Below are 18,720 nucleotides of genomic sequence, written 5' to 3' on the forward strand. Positions count from 1 at the left end.
CTTGGAAGAACAAGGCTGCTCTTTGGACAGGGGAACTTACAGAGCTGGACAGATGTGCAACTGCCTTGATATGAAGCAACTCCTCATAAATCACTTCCACATCCTCAGCAGTTCTCTGGCTAGGGCTGCAGGGAGAAAATGACAGGACATAGGAAGACTACCTCACACATGGTACCTGCCGATAGCTTCAGCCATTTATAACACAACACGCTTCTCACAGGTTTACCTCGATCTGGAAATGTTACACAGGTGCTACTCAGCCAAATGAGGAATATGTTTTACCCATTTTAGTTTTCAAGTTGTATGTATGGACAGTCCAAATCATAGCACCCCTAAAGATTATGGAAGGTTGCACTGGCTGATAACGCTTCTCACCATTTGCGTAGTATCATGTTGAGGAGGGCATCAGGGCCCAACTGGCCCAACAGCAACAGGCTCTCTTGAAGTTCCTCCTCTGAGTCCTTCTCATTATTCATGCGATTCAGGCCAAGCTCCACATCAAGGAATCGGTAGAACTGGTATTCTCTGTCTTGGAAGTTCAACTCGTGCTTCACTAGATTGAAATCAGAGGTTGTGTTACAAATATGTTAAAATCTAGCCTGACAGCTTGAGCTGATTTACTTGTAAATAACCTACTGGGACAATGGCATAACAACCTGAAAACATGGTGTCCTTACCATGAACAAGAATTTTTTCATCCATCAACACCTGCCAAAGGCCCACTGCCTGGCTCCGTGACTGAACGCAGCAGTTCAGCTTCAAAAGCCAATCAACAAGTTCCTTTCCTGTGACACACTGCCTGTGAACAAAGTCAAATACTGCACATGAAACTAGTCGATGCAAATGAGCTCATGGCTGGATAAGGCACATATATTTGAGAGAGGGGTGACAGACTGCCAAAGGTTAATATGCAGATGGACTAACTCCGGGGAAATGACCGAGGAACACAATGGAGATATATTTTAACAAACTTTGAATTTATAATAGCTACAGTTGCAACTTACATCAGATCTGGGACACTGACAGAGTATAAAGTTTAAAATGGCATATGACTTGTTTTATATATATATATATATATATATATATACACACACACACACACACACACACACACACACACACACCTTATGGGAAAATATAATCATAAGCTTGCCAGTCAGTTTCCTTTCACCTGTCTTAAATGGTAGCAGGTTTAGCAAGCAGTTTTTATAAGGGTTTACTGTGATTTTAGGGCAGTTACATTTATTCATTTAGCCGATGCTTTTCCTCAAAGTGACGTACATCTCAGTTGATACCTCCCATAGTGCAAGCATTGTGGAAGCTGTTAAAGCCAAAGTAGAAGGCCTTCCAGGCAATGCTTTCAGGGGGTGTAAGATGTCTGCCCTGTACTAGCAGTATGAACAATCTGTTAAGAATTCATACCTACTGTTAATACCATTATTTCAAGGTTATTAACAATAACACTAATAACAAAGATTAATAAATAAATACATTTATTTCTAATAAATATATAGGGTTTTTGGATTGCCATCTGTGACTGGAAAAGGGTTAAGTGCTAGTAGGACCTCAGGATGAGACCTGAGTGACTATCATAATTGGATGTTCAGTGCATGCTTGGCAATCACTTCAGCATTCAGAGAAGAACAAAGACATTGCTAAGGGTTTACAAGAGGGTCATGGGTGTATCTGGACAATGTCACAGACAATGGTATGTCCTCCATAAAGAGCTGCAGCTCACAGAGTTACAACTGAAGAGTCAGCCTTCACTGTTCCACATATATGTTCGTGTTCAGTACCCTTGAAGTAGTTTGGTTGATTTATAACTGAATTTTCCGGTGGTTCAGGTGGTAATATGACGAGGCTGGGACACATTAGCTAAATGTGACCTGAGTCCTCCTGGGTCTATCCATTCTATGGCAATACTGACAGAGGATTTTACAATATTATCTTCACTGATGATCTGCATCTCATGATAGGGGGATTGTCTCTTACGAGTGTTACAGTGAGTCAGTACACAGGACACATGGTTAAAGACACACAAAATCTTATTTGTATTTAAGACTCTCTCAACAAACAAGCCCTGAATCCACTGAGTGTACCTGGGACTTTGATGAAATGTGAAGATTTCCCCTGTAAAAAGTGTACTGTATAAATGCCAAGCTCACTCAGGGTAATGGCAATTTTACTCTTTTTCGATGACTGCTTTATTGCCACTAATTGCATGTCATTGACCAATGTCCACCATTTGATAAAGAACAGTGTAAGGCTAGAACTTAAGAATTAAACATTTAGGCTTTCATGAACAGTTACGAACAAGACACATAATATATGACCGTTAGATGGAATTAAAGATACCATGATAAACTCCAGATGCCTGCTAAAATACCTGTAATTCTTTAGATGGTATTTCCTGTCTCTGATCAGTCCAGGGCTGCGATCAATCAAGGCGTTATACACTGACCGTGCTGCTTTCAGTATACGATCAAAAAGGAACTGTGAAAGACAGAGGTAGAGGCACTCACATATACAGCCCAAAAACACAGAGGGTCATCATTTTAAAGTTTCATCATACAAGATGAGTGATGCAGTCAATGAAGATATGAACTGGCACCGTGAAGTTTGTTCAATTCCCATCTGGGGTCCGACTGTACTCTCTTCTTTAACCTGAATTAGTCCAGTAAAAATGTCCAACTATATAAAAGGATATCCCTATAAGTTGCTTTAAATGCATTTGATAAAGGAATGTAACAATCACTGTTTAACGTAATATATACAGTAATTGTAACAGCTATTCTGAAATGGAGCAGCTGCTCTTAAGGAAAGAGAAAGAATGATACAATGTTAGAACTTCAGAATTTTAGAACTCAGTAAGTTTGCCACAAGGAAAGGGTGAACCGAGGGCCGCGCGATGTCGTCAGTTGCGTGAGTGACGCACCGAGTGGCAGCCGCCTCCGTGTGTGCTGTGGGCTGGTGAGAAAGTATCGGCTTGTACCACGTCGCAGTTCCCTGTCGAGGATGTACCACAGCTGTAGAGGTGCCAGGTGCTCAGCTTCCATCACAGACCCCTTCTCTCTCTAGTGGAGTCCCTCCCTGTGTCTTTTCCTGCTACTCTCATGGACTCTGACATACACCTCTCACCTTTTCCTTTGCTCCCTCTCAAACACACTTTTGAATAAATGTGCTTGCTGATAATAAATCAACCAACAATCTCTTCCATTCTCTCAATCTTTATTTTATTCCTATAAGTTTCCATGCTACATATCTTGTAACTTCTTGAGTCATTCTCATAATTGTTTTCTGGTCTCCTTTGTGCTGGTGTTTGTCCAGGGTGTTAGCCTTGAGAGTCACACTGGAACAATAACAACAACAACTGAAAAACCTACTTCCTATTTGAAACATGTTTCCATAAACGGTTTCCCCTTGCAAACCACTGGAAATGGAAACAGCCATCACATCCCAAGATAACCTGTTCTCTCGTGTGGAAAACAATTTCAAATGTCTTTGGGGTGGGGGGGGAGAAATCTTATGTGCACGTTCGACATAACCATTGAGTGTGTGTTAACATTTCAGAGGAGAGAGACAAGCCACTTTGCTCCTTGTGAAAGTGCACAATAAAAAGGAAGGAAAACGCTCATATTCCATATCTGTATATGAAAGTGTGTGATGGGGAGCAGACAGCACAGCAGTTAAGCACTGCCTCCACTGTTGTAGTACCCCAAAATAATATCTTTCCCTTTTTGTTGCTGTGGAAATATGAAAATGTGTTTATAGCAGGGTAAAGGTTTGATGAGTAACAATTTCATCCCTTTAAAACCTTTTCCACATACATTTTTGTAGATCTCCAAGGAAGGGATAACAAGCAACAAGGAACTAGCATCTTGCACGTGTCCTCCCAAAAAATGATATCATTCTATGGTTGTGAGTTAAAGCCCCGAAAAATATCATCACCATCCGAAGAAGCTACTGAAAAGCAAACACACATTTCAATGACAAATAGAATAGTTGCTAGAAACCATTTAAACGGATTAAAGTATAATGATATTCTGAATGAACGAGCTATTATACTGCACTCAGTCTCCAAGTTATCCTTTGCTTGATCAGCTAAAACTACAACACTGACTTTTTTAATACCTGCTTTTGATATTAAAGTGATCACATCAGTTTCAGATCTTATCTCTTCAGTAATCAGTTCAGGGCTGCAGTAATGCAGAGTAGGACACTGAAAAGGTGGAGCGCAAGGCATGGTGTATCCTGGAGAGAACTGGAACCCATTACACAGTCTCACACAGGGCCAATTTGTGAGTCACCATTGTAAAACTTCTGGTCTAACTTGGCATTCAGTGTTCTCCTTGGGAAAGGAAAGTGTCTGTGAAATTCTCACAACTCTGTGGTCCTCAGCCTGTATGCTTCTGCAATCAATAGTCTCATGCAGTTTGTGTCATATGCCCATTTTGAATGAAATGCCGTCATAAACTGACGTCAGAAGTTGGAGGGGTCGCCACGTGTACCATTCAACATGCCCAGATGCTGTCACTACATCTCCAATCCACCCAGCAGTATATTGGCTGTCAACCCCCTGCCCCTCAAGGCCACACAGTCTTCTAACCCAAGGTCAAAGATATTTCTATACTCCCCATGGGAACAGTGTGAGGTTTTCTCAGGAGAACCTGCTCAATCCCTGGTAGTCACAGAGGAACTGGTGGCACACAGCCTGAATGCCTGGCCATGAAAAATTGCCCCATGCTCACACAAAACATTCTGGTATGGAACAAATGCAGTCTCCAGATCAGCACCTATCCCAAGTTGGTCTTCTGTTAAGCAGCCAAGTGGAGACATGGAGGCAGAAATCCAGGAGTAATCCTATCTTAGAGCCGTACAGCCACAACACCCAGAATCCAGAGACGGGCACAGGGGCAGTCACAGCAACAAAAACTTACAGTCCACAATTTAGACTTGACAGAAACTGTTCCCTTGTCAGTTTGGCCTAGGAGGTCAAAACATGAGGTCAGGTGACTGTTTGGATTGCCCAGGGTTACAAAGCAATGGACTCCCCACTGACGCCCTATGTCAGTGCCAGAGCACAGGGCTTCTTCGTGTCCCACACATGCAGTAGCTGTTCATTTTTCTGCCCACCAAAAGCCATTAATCTGCCCTACTGTTTGAACAAGTACTTAATGGGTTATTGTGTGCTGAAACAATGGCCTTCTCTGAAGGCAGCGGCAGCATCGTACAGGGTGTAACCCCATTAATCTGAGCTTTTCACATGGATTTTCTGTAAGGCTTTTCTAGTCTTTGCCAAATGTTAACTACTCAATTTAGGTTTTGGGTGTGATTTTTTTTTTTTGTGAAGGAGCATGAGTCTGAATTACCTGAGCGTGTTTACATGCAACACCACTGACCACGGAAACAACTAGGCGGAGTTTCTACCGGGGGTAGTTCCAGCCACTTTTGATACTTAGGTGACACTGGTGGGCTTTTTCCACCCCTACTGACACACTCCACTGTATATAAGGTGTCAACAGCGACCAAGACAGGCCATCAGAGCTGTGGGTTCCTCATGTTTCTTTGCCACTTGGCATTTTGGCTGGAAACAGACAGGTTTCAAGAGATGATGCTTCCTCTAAAATAACCTTCCCACGGAAAATAAACATTTATGCAATAAGCGGGTTCATCCACATCAAGCAAATGGATTGCTTTGGCCAAACTATAAAGACAATAACATTTTATTATCTATTAAGTCACATGGGAAACACCCTTTTACAAGATTTTATAAATTTATAGTCTTCGGATACAAGCATCTGCTGTTGTTACGCCACTAAATAGAGTGTAAAAAAAAAAAAAAAACATGGTAGTATACAGAGATACAATCAACTCTCTGTTCTCATCTTCTTACATATTTCATATTTCCTCCTCAAGGCAACTGTTTTAAAGCTTAACATAAATGACTACTCAGCACACTGAAAAGTCAGCACAACTCTGTTGTGGCTGTTGTTTGGAACTAATCTAGAGTCTTAACTAGTTTGCCTGTTTCTCCACGCACAAGAACAGACCTCAGCAATTCCTCTGTGTCATGCCATGAAGCAATTAAATGAACAGAATTGACCACATCTCCATCGTAAAACCTCTGAAAGAAGAAATGTTCCTACACAAATATTCAGATAGACACACAACAAAGATGAAATTTGCTAAACAATACACTAAAATACAGGCCCAGAGCAGCAGCCAAATATTTTTTTGCCTTTTCAACAACAAAAACTATGAAAAAAGTGCTGATAGCTACCAGTGCCATCTATTAAATGACATATGTATAGACAAACCATCAAAATATAATGATTTGCCTGATATAGAACATATCCATAATCAATCTATTTTCCAATGCAGGGTTGCAGTGGTCCAGAACCCATACTGAAAACATATGGCATGCTGCAGGGTATTTTCTGAGTGGCACACCAGTCCCTTGCAGGGCAACTGCACGCACGTGCGCACACACACACTAATGCCATGTTAGGAAATTCGCCCAATATACAACCCTGTTTGTTGTGGTAGTTTACTCCAGAAAAATTAAAAGATAAATGGTAATCCTTCGTGAAACACATTGGATGTTATCACATAGGCCTTGTTCAACACTTGCTGAACTGGTGATATCTGCTTGTTGAAAGATCCTGTTGTGTGGCCACTTTAGCTTCCTTTATCCAGGCAGGCCTGCACTTTTTTTGTCTGCTCCTTCCAAAAAACACACCAGCAAGCAGAAAACAAAACACTTGAGAAGTTAAGTGCATTCCAAAGCCAACTGGAAGCAAATTAAATATACTCCCTCAGTAGCCTCCCTGTCTGTTCCCATTGCACACAATATCAAGATTAAAGCAGAGGCTGTTTATTTTCTTCCCTTTTTTCTTTTCCCTTCTCATCCCACTATTTATACTATTAAAACTACCTTTTTAAATAGTCATCTTTATCACCCCTTAAAAAACAAGAGCTTGGTTCTTTGGCAGAACTGCTTTGCATCCTAGCATGCACCTTGGTGACATCACGCACATATGTGGGTACACGTGTGGGTCCATGCATGGCTTCTATGCATGTGGGTTTTGGTTGTGTTACTCAGGATTCCAACTGTGTGGGCCACAGAGTCCCAACTGAGCCCAGCCTGCTTTTTAACCCTGGCTCTTCTTATCGAGGCAAAGTTTTTTCCTTCAGGGTGACTGTTGAACCAGCAGAGATAAAGTGGCAGAGTGGCACAGTAGAGGGCATTTCAGTGGAGGACACTGGGCTGCCTTTTGTACTCCTGAGTACCCTGCGTTCCTGGTGAGGAATTTGCTTTTAAAGACATGCCACAGCAGCAGTAGGGGATATAAGTGGGACAGCAGTTACAAAAGAGGGAAGCATGACAACTCTGGCACTGAGCAGAGGATTGTACACAAATGATTAAAAAATTAAAATCAGCTTGAGGGCAGGGAGGTAGAATGAATCTGGAACAGCCTTCCTTTTCCTCAGAACTGTGGGAAACCAGTATCAATTTATGTGAGCTGCCTTTCATTTCTGTTCTAACCCTTAAAAACAGAAATCTGAGTCATGAAGATCAAACATGCCTGGGCACGCTTCTGTTAAGTACTACTGGTAATACCGACTTTCGAAGAGGTGAAAAAAAAAAAAAGGCATTCTAAGAATAACCCTACGTCACATGTACAAATTTTGCCACGTAAGATTTTTAAAAATGGACTCTTATGCATGTTTCTTCACATGGTAACAAAAGGAATGCTGATCAGCATCATATGACACAGAAGCCATACTGTCAACTATCACTAACATCCTACAGCACCCCAGGCCTGACATGGGATCAAGAAAATTAAAGATTTTTCTCTTTTCAGCATTCCATCACCTAAAGAATGGGCTTTATTCATACATTTATTCATTTAGCTGACACTTTTCTCCAAAGAGACTTACAATGTTAAAGTTACAATTATTTACCCATTTAGATAGCTGGGTAATTTTACTGGAGCAACATAGGGTAAGTGCCTTGCTCGAGGGTACTACAGCTGGAAGTGGAGATCGAACTTTGGATCCAAAGGCACTAGCTCTAACCACTATGCTAACAGCTGCCCCCATTCTTTAGGAATCCATTATGTTGCACCATCACACTTCATGCAAGTGTTTGTAGAAACAATTTTATTCAGTTGACTGCATAAACACAGGCACTACCACAACATGAGTGCCATCAGAATAAGCACTTAAACGTCTCTTCCCCTGTCAGCGTAGTCATCCAGGCCATCAGAAGACCCAGTAAAAACCCTCGACTCTGGCCTCTTTTCGAACACAAATCACTTTGCGTTTCCTTTCAATGTACACTCCCCGCCCCCCCATTATGAATTCCGGTTCTTTTAAAGTTGACACATTTTAAGGAGGGAATGGATGAAGTAGGAACACAACATGCGTGTAGAATTCCGGACTTAGGTTATGTAGTTTGTATGAAAGGTGATGTAGGTGAGGGACTTGTCCTTCATCCAGGGTGTAACTATGTCTTGTCCTGAGCTTCCAAGATGAGCTCCGTGTCACTGTGATCCTATTTTAGGTCAAGGAGTTATCAATAATGAATTAATGGATGAATAAAGGAATGAACTTATGATTTGTATACTGAGCCTAACTACTATCATGTTGGTTCTGCCTGGGGGCTGAGTAGCACTGAGTCAAGAACTGGCAGGAAATCAGTTGGATTCTAACAGCTGAATCATGTGTAGGAACACTAGAATGAGGAGGGTACGGGGATGACATACCTGCTTCATGGTGTCCTGGGTCTCCAAGGTCTCTGGCAGTGGTGTCTGCAGGCAGAGACCAGAGAGGAAGAGATTTACAAATGAGCAAAGTAACTATTTTTACACAGTGGGCCATAACCAAACTCTTCTACCCTGTAGTGTGACAATTAGCACTCATTCGAGTTCTGTGACTCACACTTTGCTTTGGGGGTTGGCACCTTGCACTTTCTGCCTTTACACCTGCAATCTCACTCCTTTCTTCACAGCATATTTTGTTTCATTGATACATCCTTTGAATCATGCTATGCCTGAAATCCTGTGAACATTTGTCTCCAGGGCATTTGTCTGAACAGGCTAAACTGGCTCTGAAAGTTGAGAATACAGAACCAGTGGAATGAATGTGCTGACCATCATGTTTTAAGGTTATTTTAAGACATTCTGTGTCATTAGAATATCATTCCATAGCACAGAAGTACTATCACGTTCACTTCCGGGCCATTCTCATTCTCTGATTTTTCCATTCAGCATACGGGATTCTTACATATTACGTTAAATACTACCCTGTTGGAATTCAAATCCTCAGAAGAGTTTCCCTTTCCACAGACGTGGGTACGTCTGCTACAAGCTTGCTTGTCAGGCAAAATACAACATTGAAATGCTTATCATTCCTCACATGCTCCAATGATAAGAACGGTGATTAATGCTGTATCACCCATCAAACTGGTTATGTTCCAATGCAAAAATAGTTGTGGATATAGCACAGCTCTTTTCCATTCTCCCATTATTCAAACTGGGTTGAATGAACATGCTGATTTTCTGGGCTGTTCATCAATATTTCTGATCCATTCAAGCTCACTGACACTAATTATAGCGGAGGTTGTTCAAGTGATCTTGCTATTTTTGTCAGAGTGATAAGATGCAAACATGAATGACTGGACAGTCAGAACAAATCAAATGTCAGTCATCCATCAGTTTCTTTGTAAGCAGAGGTTACAGAAAGAAAGAACATTAAAATTCCTCTACAGCCACTTATTGGTCTGTTTTGAAGCCTGGCCTTGTTATGGGACACACACACACACACACACATTTTCAGAACCGCTCGTCCCTTACGGGGTCACGGGGAACCGGAGCCTACCCGGCAACACAGGGCGTAAGGCCGGAGGGGGAAGGGGACACACCCAGGACAGGACGCCAGTCTGCCGCAAGGCACCCCAAGCAGGACTTGAACCCCAGACCCACCGAAGAGCAGGACTGCGGTCCAACCCACTGCGCCACCGCACCCCCACTGTTATGGGACATAATCACCAAATGTACTGTGAGAACAACCTCTTCTTAATTCAAACTGAGCACAATCCAACAGCACGATCTCCCTGTTGTTTTTCTTTGTGTCTGCAGTTGTATAACTCAACTTTTATGAAGCATGGATACCAGCACTGTTCTTCAACGGAGCAATCTGCCTTAAAATGTCAAACAACATCCCTCATTCAAAACTGGTAAAGTTGACAGCAGAAAAGAAGTCTGCTGGGTAGTACCATGCCATTGAATCCTGGAACTTAAACTGAGCTGATTCAGTTAAAATGCTTATATACAATAAATGAGTAGGCTGGACAAAACATAAGTAATATGATTTATGGCTTAAAACTAACCAGATGCATATAACAAGGGACATAACTGAGAAGTGGTGATTGTGGTTCAAGTTTGGTTAGAGTTTGAAATTTAAACCATACCGGTTCAAAACTATAACCAGCAAGAAGTATTTAATTAGATCTAAGCTTTGATGTTGCACAGTCTGAGTAAAACTCAGAAGGACAATACACAGAGAGGTTCACTTTGGCTCAGCATGAACTTTCCAAGTTCAGACATTAAGTTAAAGTGTAGCCTTATCTGTCAGTTCCAGATTTGGAGTAACAAAAACACATGAGAAAAAACAGGAGTGACAAGAATGTCAGGTAAGAGTTTACCGAGTATGTGCTCAATGGTCTTTGCAGTGGTCTTACCTGCACACTACACTCTGCAGTTACTTTCTCCCAGTTGCAGAGTAGTCTCCCCACCCTTTTTCTCTGTTGACTGAGTAAACCATGCTGGGGCAGACACGCAAACGGCTCTATCACATGCTGTCCCACAGGGACATTGCCCTAGATTGTCAGTTGCCAGCAATAAAAAAAAAACCCTTTTACTTCCCAGAGAAGTATTGTCTCATGTGTTCCTGTTGACCACATTATTTTTCGCTTGGACAAGTGCACCCCAACCAATGACATGGCATCTTCCCTGGCACATTCATTGCCTCCACTAATGAGGACCACGTGAGATTCTGTGAGACGAACAGCACACGGAAAAGAAACAAGCTAAAAGTGTTTGAGACACATGCCCTTACTTATCCACGTCCCCTTCTTGTATCTTCATTGGATCCCTGGGATTCACGCGGATGTTAAGTGTTTAGCCCTGTTTATTCTGTAGAAGTCAGCACCAGGTACAGTATGCACACCAATAAGCATGTGACTGGTGGAAGTATTTGATCTTAAAGCAAAAGAAAGAACTAAAATTCATCTCTCTGCTCCCAGAATGGACAATGTGTTTCACAACCACACACACACACACACATTTTCAGAACCGCTCATCCCATACGGGGTCACGGGGGAACCGGAGCCTACCCGGTAACACAGGGCGTAAGGCCAGAGGGGCAGGGGACACACCCAGGACGGGACGCCAGTCCGTCGCAAGGCACCCCAAGCGGGACTCGAACCCCAGACCCACCGGAGAGCAGGACTGCAGTCCAACCCACTGCGCCACCGCACCCCCTCCTGTTTCACAACCATCTTAATGGATATCAGTTTGTTCATGGACCTTAAAAATCACACCACTATATTGCACAGCAACAACACATTAACTAATAATCATATTCGTAGTACAGAACACTTAATAGTTGCAAGTTTGCAGGCACTGTGGAGGGCATCACTGCAGGTACTCAGAAAGCTGTGCCAGCGTCAAAGGCTTTGCAATACATGCAAAGTTGCATGACCCTTTAGACAGGCCAAATGTTCAGTGTGCAGTTGAGTTCAGCCAGAGGTTCCTATTGAAGCAAATTCTTTCCAACAGTCTCCAACATGGATTGCTCCTGAGTAAACAGTGAACAGGGCAGTGAAAACAGCTCATCAGGAGCAATACCTTAGTTTAAGTGGACTACTGGAATGCATGTAAAAGTGCAACTGCTCAACATAAAGCACCTTTCAGATCCTGTCTATCACCTAAAGCTGCAAGTCCTGAATGACACAGTTCTATTTATAATTGTGTTCCACAGTTGACACAGACCATTCCACCAAAATACGCAACTGGACATATTGATGTGATCTTTGTCAAAGTGTCTCAATGGACAGTATGACAAAGTGTCAGGTCCATAAAACAAGAGTGGTTAATTATGTTACAACTTTCATTAATAGTTTATACACATTTACATACATATTATGTACAAACATTTTCAGGCAGAGGAACCATGTAGTTGATTAGATTAGGTGGGTTCTTGCATTACAAGGATGAGTTCTGCTCGAAGTATGAAAAAGAAATGCAATGAAATGCTGAAATTCTGAATTTCCTTCTGTCCCCTTGCTGGCTGCCAAGGCTACCTGCATGCTGTGTTATATCGTTCCGGACACATTTCTGTAAATGGTATTTAGATGATTTCCTGTTAGTTACAAGTTACATTTTAATGTATGTGCTGGCAATGAACTTCAGTTTTTTCCCTCTTCTAAAGGTAGCTTCATGAGCTCTTCTGCCACAGAGAGAAAAAAGTCACAGCGTTTTGCGTTGCAGAGCAAATAAGCTAGTGGTTCCCTCCTTACTTCGGACAAACAATGTGCTATTAATAACTGCAGACTTAATTAGAAATAAAGGCTCCCTAATGTGACTTTGTGCCTTCCACACCCACAGAAACACAATAGATCAGTCTTAAATTCTGCTGTGTCCATGAAGACACAGGATGTGGTTGATTTCTGACTCCATTTAGTGATCCATCCCCTCCTTCACACCCCCAGCCTGGAGGTAAAGCTCAAGACCATTTTTACCACACCATTTGCAGTCAGATGTCCTTTCCACTGCTGAAAATTGTACCATTTCAATTACCACAGTAGCTGAATTTACTTCTGTATTTTCCACTCTGCACAGATTTGTCATCACTTACTGCAGATGTTACTCAAAGGTGTATTAGGGATAAACAAGAGAAAGACTTCCTCTTAAAACATCGGGAATTTGGCATAATACTAACGGAAACCAGGAAAAAGTGCGGACAAATATTGAACAGTGCGGACGGATGCGACTTAGTTTAAGTTCCTGTTTGAGAAGTTTATTTTGTGCTTTTGGCTGCAACATCAACTGTTCTCAGAAGTATGCCCACTCACTGCCTGTGGAAAAAACATTTCCACACTGATCTAAGTGACACTCCGCACACAGTGACACTACAGAATGACCCGCCGCCTCTATCAGTATGAATGTGTCGCCGCACTGCATTTCTTCACACTGATATTATTCCTTTTCGGTCATTTACACCATGGCATCGGGTCCAACGCGATCTAGGTTACCAGGGTAGGCTACTTCTTGTGTGCTATAACATCAACAATAATTAATAGTTACTACTAGTGTCCTAACACTTAGTTATTATCATAATAAAAGAACATACCCAGCTGATGCCCCGAATGCATGATGATGTTGTGTCCACCGAGCAGCGCTCTGGAAAGACGCGGTAATTGTAACTCCTGAACAGATGCATCTTTTCCTGCTCCAGATCAGTAAATCAGTAAAAACTGATCAGTTCTGCTCACTGACATGACGGACGGACGGAGTCGGAGAGAGAAAAAGCGCGTCTCGAAACGCCAAACGCAGCTCAGAGCGCGTCGCGCGCCACAACAGCACGCGGCGTTCCGTCCGAGTACAGCGCTCGCATTCCCGCCGCAGCCTCGAACAGACCGAGCCGAGCCGAGCCGAGCCGAGCCGAGCCGAACCGAACCGAACCGAAGTAAGCTTAACGCAGCGCGGATTCGTGTCGAAACGCTTCTGAGCCCATCGCCCGCGGTCTCATCGTAGCCGCAGCCGAGCGCCTGCCCACTCGCCCCGCCCACTGGGCCAGAGCGCGCGCCTGACTCGTACCGCCGGGGCCTGCGGCGACCCACGTGTTTCACCATCATCATCATCATCATCCTCCTGTATTCATCGCACACCTTTGTCTAAGGAGACGCAGAGATTGACAATGAGCTTCACACGGATTCACCCCCATATAGAGAAGGGCAAACTGTATATCAACAATTATATTTCAGTATATCATTACCGTGTTCTGTGCAGCGAATTTACCTCATCCTCTAACTTCATTAAAATATAGCTCCATCTTTTTTATACCATTTGCTCACAGTGCTAAATGTAGGATGCACAAGAATGTTGAACAGTCAAAGAGCGTTTATGAGTATAAAATCAAATCAGAAATTAAATCCTGCCATTTAAACTTTGTTGCTCTTTTGCTGGTGTTAACTTCAGTAAGAGCAATACCAAACAACACAATTCATGTTAGATTATTATACCTCTCTGATTATACGGCCGATTGATATTCTTTCATAGTGATAGTAACTTCGTGAACTGCAGGATCATGGGAAAGTGACCTATCATTAATTACAGAGCATAAAAATAATAAAAAAAAGGTAGGCAATGTTTTTATTATAAATTTATATACATACAATGGGTCCCCTACTTATGAATTAATTCAGCACCAAGAGAGTTAATTTGTTACTTGAAAAGTCCATTAGTTGAATATGACAAAGAGTTAGCCAAAGGCTTACCATCAGTTTTACATTTCTATTTTATTCTAATTTTATATGGAACTACTTGTGTAATGTGGTGGTTCTCTAAAAAAGGTGGTGTTGGAATAACTGACTGTACTCTGAAAATCGCGAGTGTGCACGTGCATCTCCCTGTGGATGAAATGCACTTTTATTTACTCTAAGTCATGTCAGCAACATGACAACACGACTTTTCGGATTGGAACAGAGCAGCAGACACTCTCGTCTCCTCCCACTGAGCAGGCTGCACATTCTAAGTCCTCTGGGTGGGAATTTGTGACAGGCTGTATGTAAGAAACTAAAGTAAAGAACCGATGGCACAGCGAATAGTGCTGTTGTCTCATAGCACCTGGATGGTGCGAGAGGACGTGGGTTCGATCCCTGCTCAGTCTGTGTGGAGTTTGCATGTTCTCTCTGTGTCTGCGTGGGTTTCCTCTGGGTGCTCCGGTTTCCTCCCACAGTCCAAAGAAATGCTGTTCAGGTTCACCCATGGTGTGTGAGTGACATCAGTGTGTTCCACTGATGTATGGATGAATGTCCCAGTGTAAGTAGTGTATTTAGCAGTGTAAGTCACCCTGGTGAATAAGGCGTGGGCTGATAACACTACATAGAGTTCACTGGCAGTCACTTTGGAGAAAAGCATCTGCTAAATAAATAAATGTGAATGTAAAGAACCAGAGCTAGTGCCACGTGTTAAAAGACTTCAAGCAGCCCATATTTTTCGCATTCACAATCTGTCTGTAAATTGGGTGAAGCTTTGGCACACGATTTGAATTGTATACTAGCACTGTTGTGAAAAAATTTAATACTAAACACTTCTCAAAAAAGTTCATGATGGCAAAAAGTTTGCCAATCGAAAGATTGTAAATAGGAGACCCACTGTATATAATACTATACACATTACATTATTAGAAAAATTTGTGATAAGTATCTCACTCCAGAACATCGAAGCAGTAGCAAAAAAGAGGGGCTTCAAACAATAACCTTCAGGTTTCAAGTCCATGTTTTGAACTGTTATGCAACCTGCTGCCCAGAGTGGATTTGTGGATTAGCACAAGGCCCTGTATTGCCCAGCGTCATGGAAAATATACCACTTGGCCCACTCTGGTTAGTTTAAGCTAAACAGGTTAGCTGAACCCTTCTGGAGAATCAGTCCTCTGTCCTGTGCACAGACTCTTATCAGCCTAGTGCCAGGCATTTGCCAAACCCAGGAAAAGGCTGCTGTGGGTGCCTCAGATAGCAAGTTTGAGTTGCAAAAAAGAAGTCAAGTGAGATTAATTATGGGGCGCCCAAGCAGTGAAATGTTTTGGCAGGACCAATTCTCAATGTTAAAATTTTTGTGTACTCTTGCATGTGCACAGTAACTGGTTACAAATATTATCCTCAGGAAAGTTTTGCATATCCCACCTACTGCAACAATATCCATGATCAAGGTATCTATCCTGAATTAGAGTAAAAATTACCCAGACATAAAAATCAATACACAGAGCTTAGTATGCAGACCTAACACTGTAATGTGCTTGGAGAAAAGCATGAGCTAAATGAGTAAATAAAAAACTACAGTACCCATAAATCACTTTTCCAGTAGGAGTCCAAAATAATCAGGATTGCACTCTTTCTCTCCACTAGTAAAAGGGCAGCAGTTTTGAACTTGTTTGCTTAATAATGATGAGAAAACAGTGATACTAAAACTATTTTACATTACAATGTAATATATAATAATGTGAAATACAGTGGAATAATTTGGATGATTTGGTTGCACTAGTTTCTTCTTTTGCCATTTCTGCTTGTTACCCAGATGTCACAAGTTATTATGAGTTCTGGAAAACTGGGAAAAGCTTCATAAAAGATGCACTCAAAGACTAGACATTCAAAAACAGACTGAAAGTAAATGCACCTAAAGCAGGGGGTGATGCTCAGTACGAAGAGGAAGACTCTTTTCACACATTCTACCCACCATTTTTAGCAATAAAATGTATCAATGGTATAGCCTTTAAAAAATACCATTTATATGGAAAATAAATGATTTAATCATGCCCACATTACCCAAACTCCTCTCCGTTTTCCCCTTAAAACTTTTAATGACCCCACTGCTATCTTTTTTCCTCATAGTTTGTCAGTGATTGATGATTTAATGTCGAAAAACAAGTGCATGGAAAACTTACTTCCTCGTCTTCCAATGCCGCTTCTGTGGCTGTGGGAAGGGCGGATTTGCAGAGGGTTTCTGGAGAGCACATTGGCGGTGAAGTAACTGACAAAAGAAAAGAAAGGAAAGGGATGGATAAGATAATGGTGTCCTGGAAGCATGTTCATCAGCACAGGCACACATAAAAACGTAGATTATTATGTTTTTATTCTCATCCCTCCATTTTCATAACCGGAGGCAGCTGGCTAAAAGAGTTCAATGAAAAGACAAAAGGGTGCAGACATTGGTATTTGAGCCTGGACCCTTGTCTTTATTCTGCTCATATTGTCAGCTTGTCATTCTTTGGGCCACACTGTTACATAACTAGTGTTTAAGTCGCAGCCATTGTTTCTGAAGAACACAGCCCTTCCTGAGCTTCAGCCCTGCCCCTGCTACCCCCTGCTACCCCCTGCTACCCCCCGCTGCCCCTCTCACCCCAGACTCTAAGACAGTTTCTTCTTTCTCACTAGCTGGTCTTTGCATCTCCAACCTAAGTCTGCTCAGTTCACCTTTAAGACATCCTCCCATTGTTTCTCTATTTGTCTCAACACAGTTTTATCGTGACCCTTGCTCCACAAATGCTCGGTCCTTCTTGTTTATTCAATGTGATCCTTGCAGATACTTATCTCTGTCTGTTGTCTTGCTTCCGACATTGTTGTCCCTAATGTTTTTTTTGATGCACGGCTCTCCATTTCCTTTTGCTTTGATTCAAGGTATTTAATTTAGATTTACATTTGTATTTACCTTTTCATTTAGCGGACACTTTCCTCCAAAGCCACGTACAACTCAGAGCAAACGAAAGTGCATTACACCAACAGATGGACAGACAGATGTAGACAAAGAATTCACAAAATAGTCAATTAATCCAGTACCACTTTTTGTCTACATACATTATACAAATACCTCTGAATACAGAATTGATGCTGCAGCCCTACACAATCAGACACTAATACACACACAGCTATCACCCAAAAACCAAAAGATGCATCCTTAAAGCAAACAACCTAAGCAAGCCCCACATAAACCAGTAACAGGCCCAATGGAAGCAGATGAGTCATTCAAAGAGCCACTGTCCTAGACTAGTCATCGGCATCTTACCACTTCTACTCTGTGTCTTTCAGAGACTTGCAGTGCTCTGTCCAAGATAGATCATCTCAGGAGATACCGAGTATGATAAAAAGTTGCACATAACAACGGTATGATGTGAGCCCCACTGCCTCTTTCTGTAGAATGCCTTACACGAGCTGTGTTATGTCAGTTTCAGAACTTTAAAGAGAAGGAATCTTGTTTCCCTGCTTTTGAACTATTAGGGGAATGTAAACAGTGCCATTTTTCTATTTTCTTGATAAGAAAGTAATTGCTGGACTAAATCAGATATCAGTATGGCCTTGCAACAACCTCTACAATTGTCCTCTTGCTAAAAACTGAATATGAGATCAAACAAAATATGTTGTCTGTGTGTTTAATTTTCCTCGTTCAATGTGACAATTGCCTTATAATTCTATGGTGTTGAGACTTGACTTCTGATGCGAAAACAATAGCTAAAATTTGCAGGTAGAAAACCTTTCCAACATTAAATGGTGTCAGAACATAAATGCTACACTGCTGCTTGAGTAGCTGTCAGGTGACTCTCTCCTTTACCTCACCAGAGGTTCATGGAAGAAGAACAAAACCAACCGTACAAACACAAATGCCGCATATCTTGAAAGAGGAAAACATTGCCCCCAAGTGGCAGCTTTTGTGTACTGCATCAGCATTCCGGCGGTCTTCTCTTTCTTCCAGACTTACTGTATTTGTATATTATTTGTACAAGCATTTAATGCTCTCATTTCCTAATATCACAGAGCCATGATTGAATAGGTTAAACAACGTGTACTTCAACCATGATGTTATTTATAAACTGCAAATATTTGGCTCCACTGCCACAGTTTTCAGAAGTTGTGAGGAATATAAATTAAATTCTAAAATCTGA

The 18,720-nt window shown here is 41.9% G+C and overlaps 1 protein-coding gene across 2 annotated transcripts in view; it reads right to left on the bottom strand.

The window, feature by feature from the left end:
- rapgef3 (Rap guanine nucleotide exchange factor (GEF) 3) overlaps nucleotides 1-18,720 on the bottom strand; it is a 32,144-nt gene that overhangs the window by 10,891 nt on the left and 2,533 nt on the right. The window contains exons 2-7 of one of the 2 annotated variants that reach the window (XM_018760696.2): nucleotides 16,729-16,814; nucleotides 8,769-8,813; nucleotides 2,387-2,493; nucleotides 678-799; nucleotides 376-553; nucleotides 41-125 (exon numbers count right to left, since the gene is read on the bottom strand). In XM_018760696.2, coding sequence (XP_018616212.1) covers nucleotides 41-125; nucleotides 376-553; nucleotides 678-799; nucleotides 2,387-2,493; nucleotides 8,769-8,813; nucleotides 16,729-16,814 — 623 coding nt within the window. Of the gene's footprint in view, nucleotides 1-40; nucleotides 126-375; nucleotides 554-677; nucleotides 800-2,386; nucleotides 2,494-8,768; nucleotides 8,814-13,416; nucleotides 13,665-16,728; nucleotides 16,815-18,720 lie in introns of those variants that run through there. The other variant, XM_018760697.2, reaches the window with a different exon arrangement.

The sequence above is a fragment of the Scleropages formosus genome, chromosome 19 (assembly GCF_900964775.1).
Source record: "Scleropages formosus chromosome 19, fSclFor1.1, whole genome shotgun sequence".
Classification (NCBI taxonomy): domain Eukaryota; kingdom Metazoa; phylum Chordata; class Actinopteri; order Osteoglossiformes; family Osteoglossidae; genus Scleropages; species Scleropages formosus.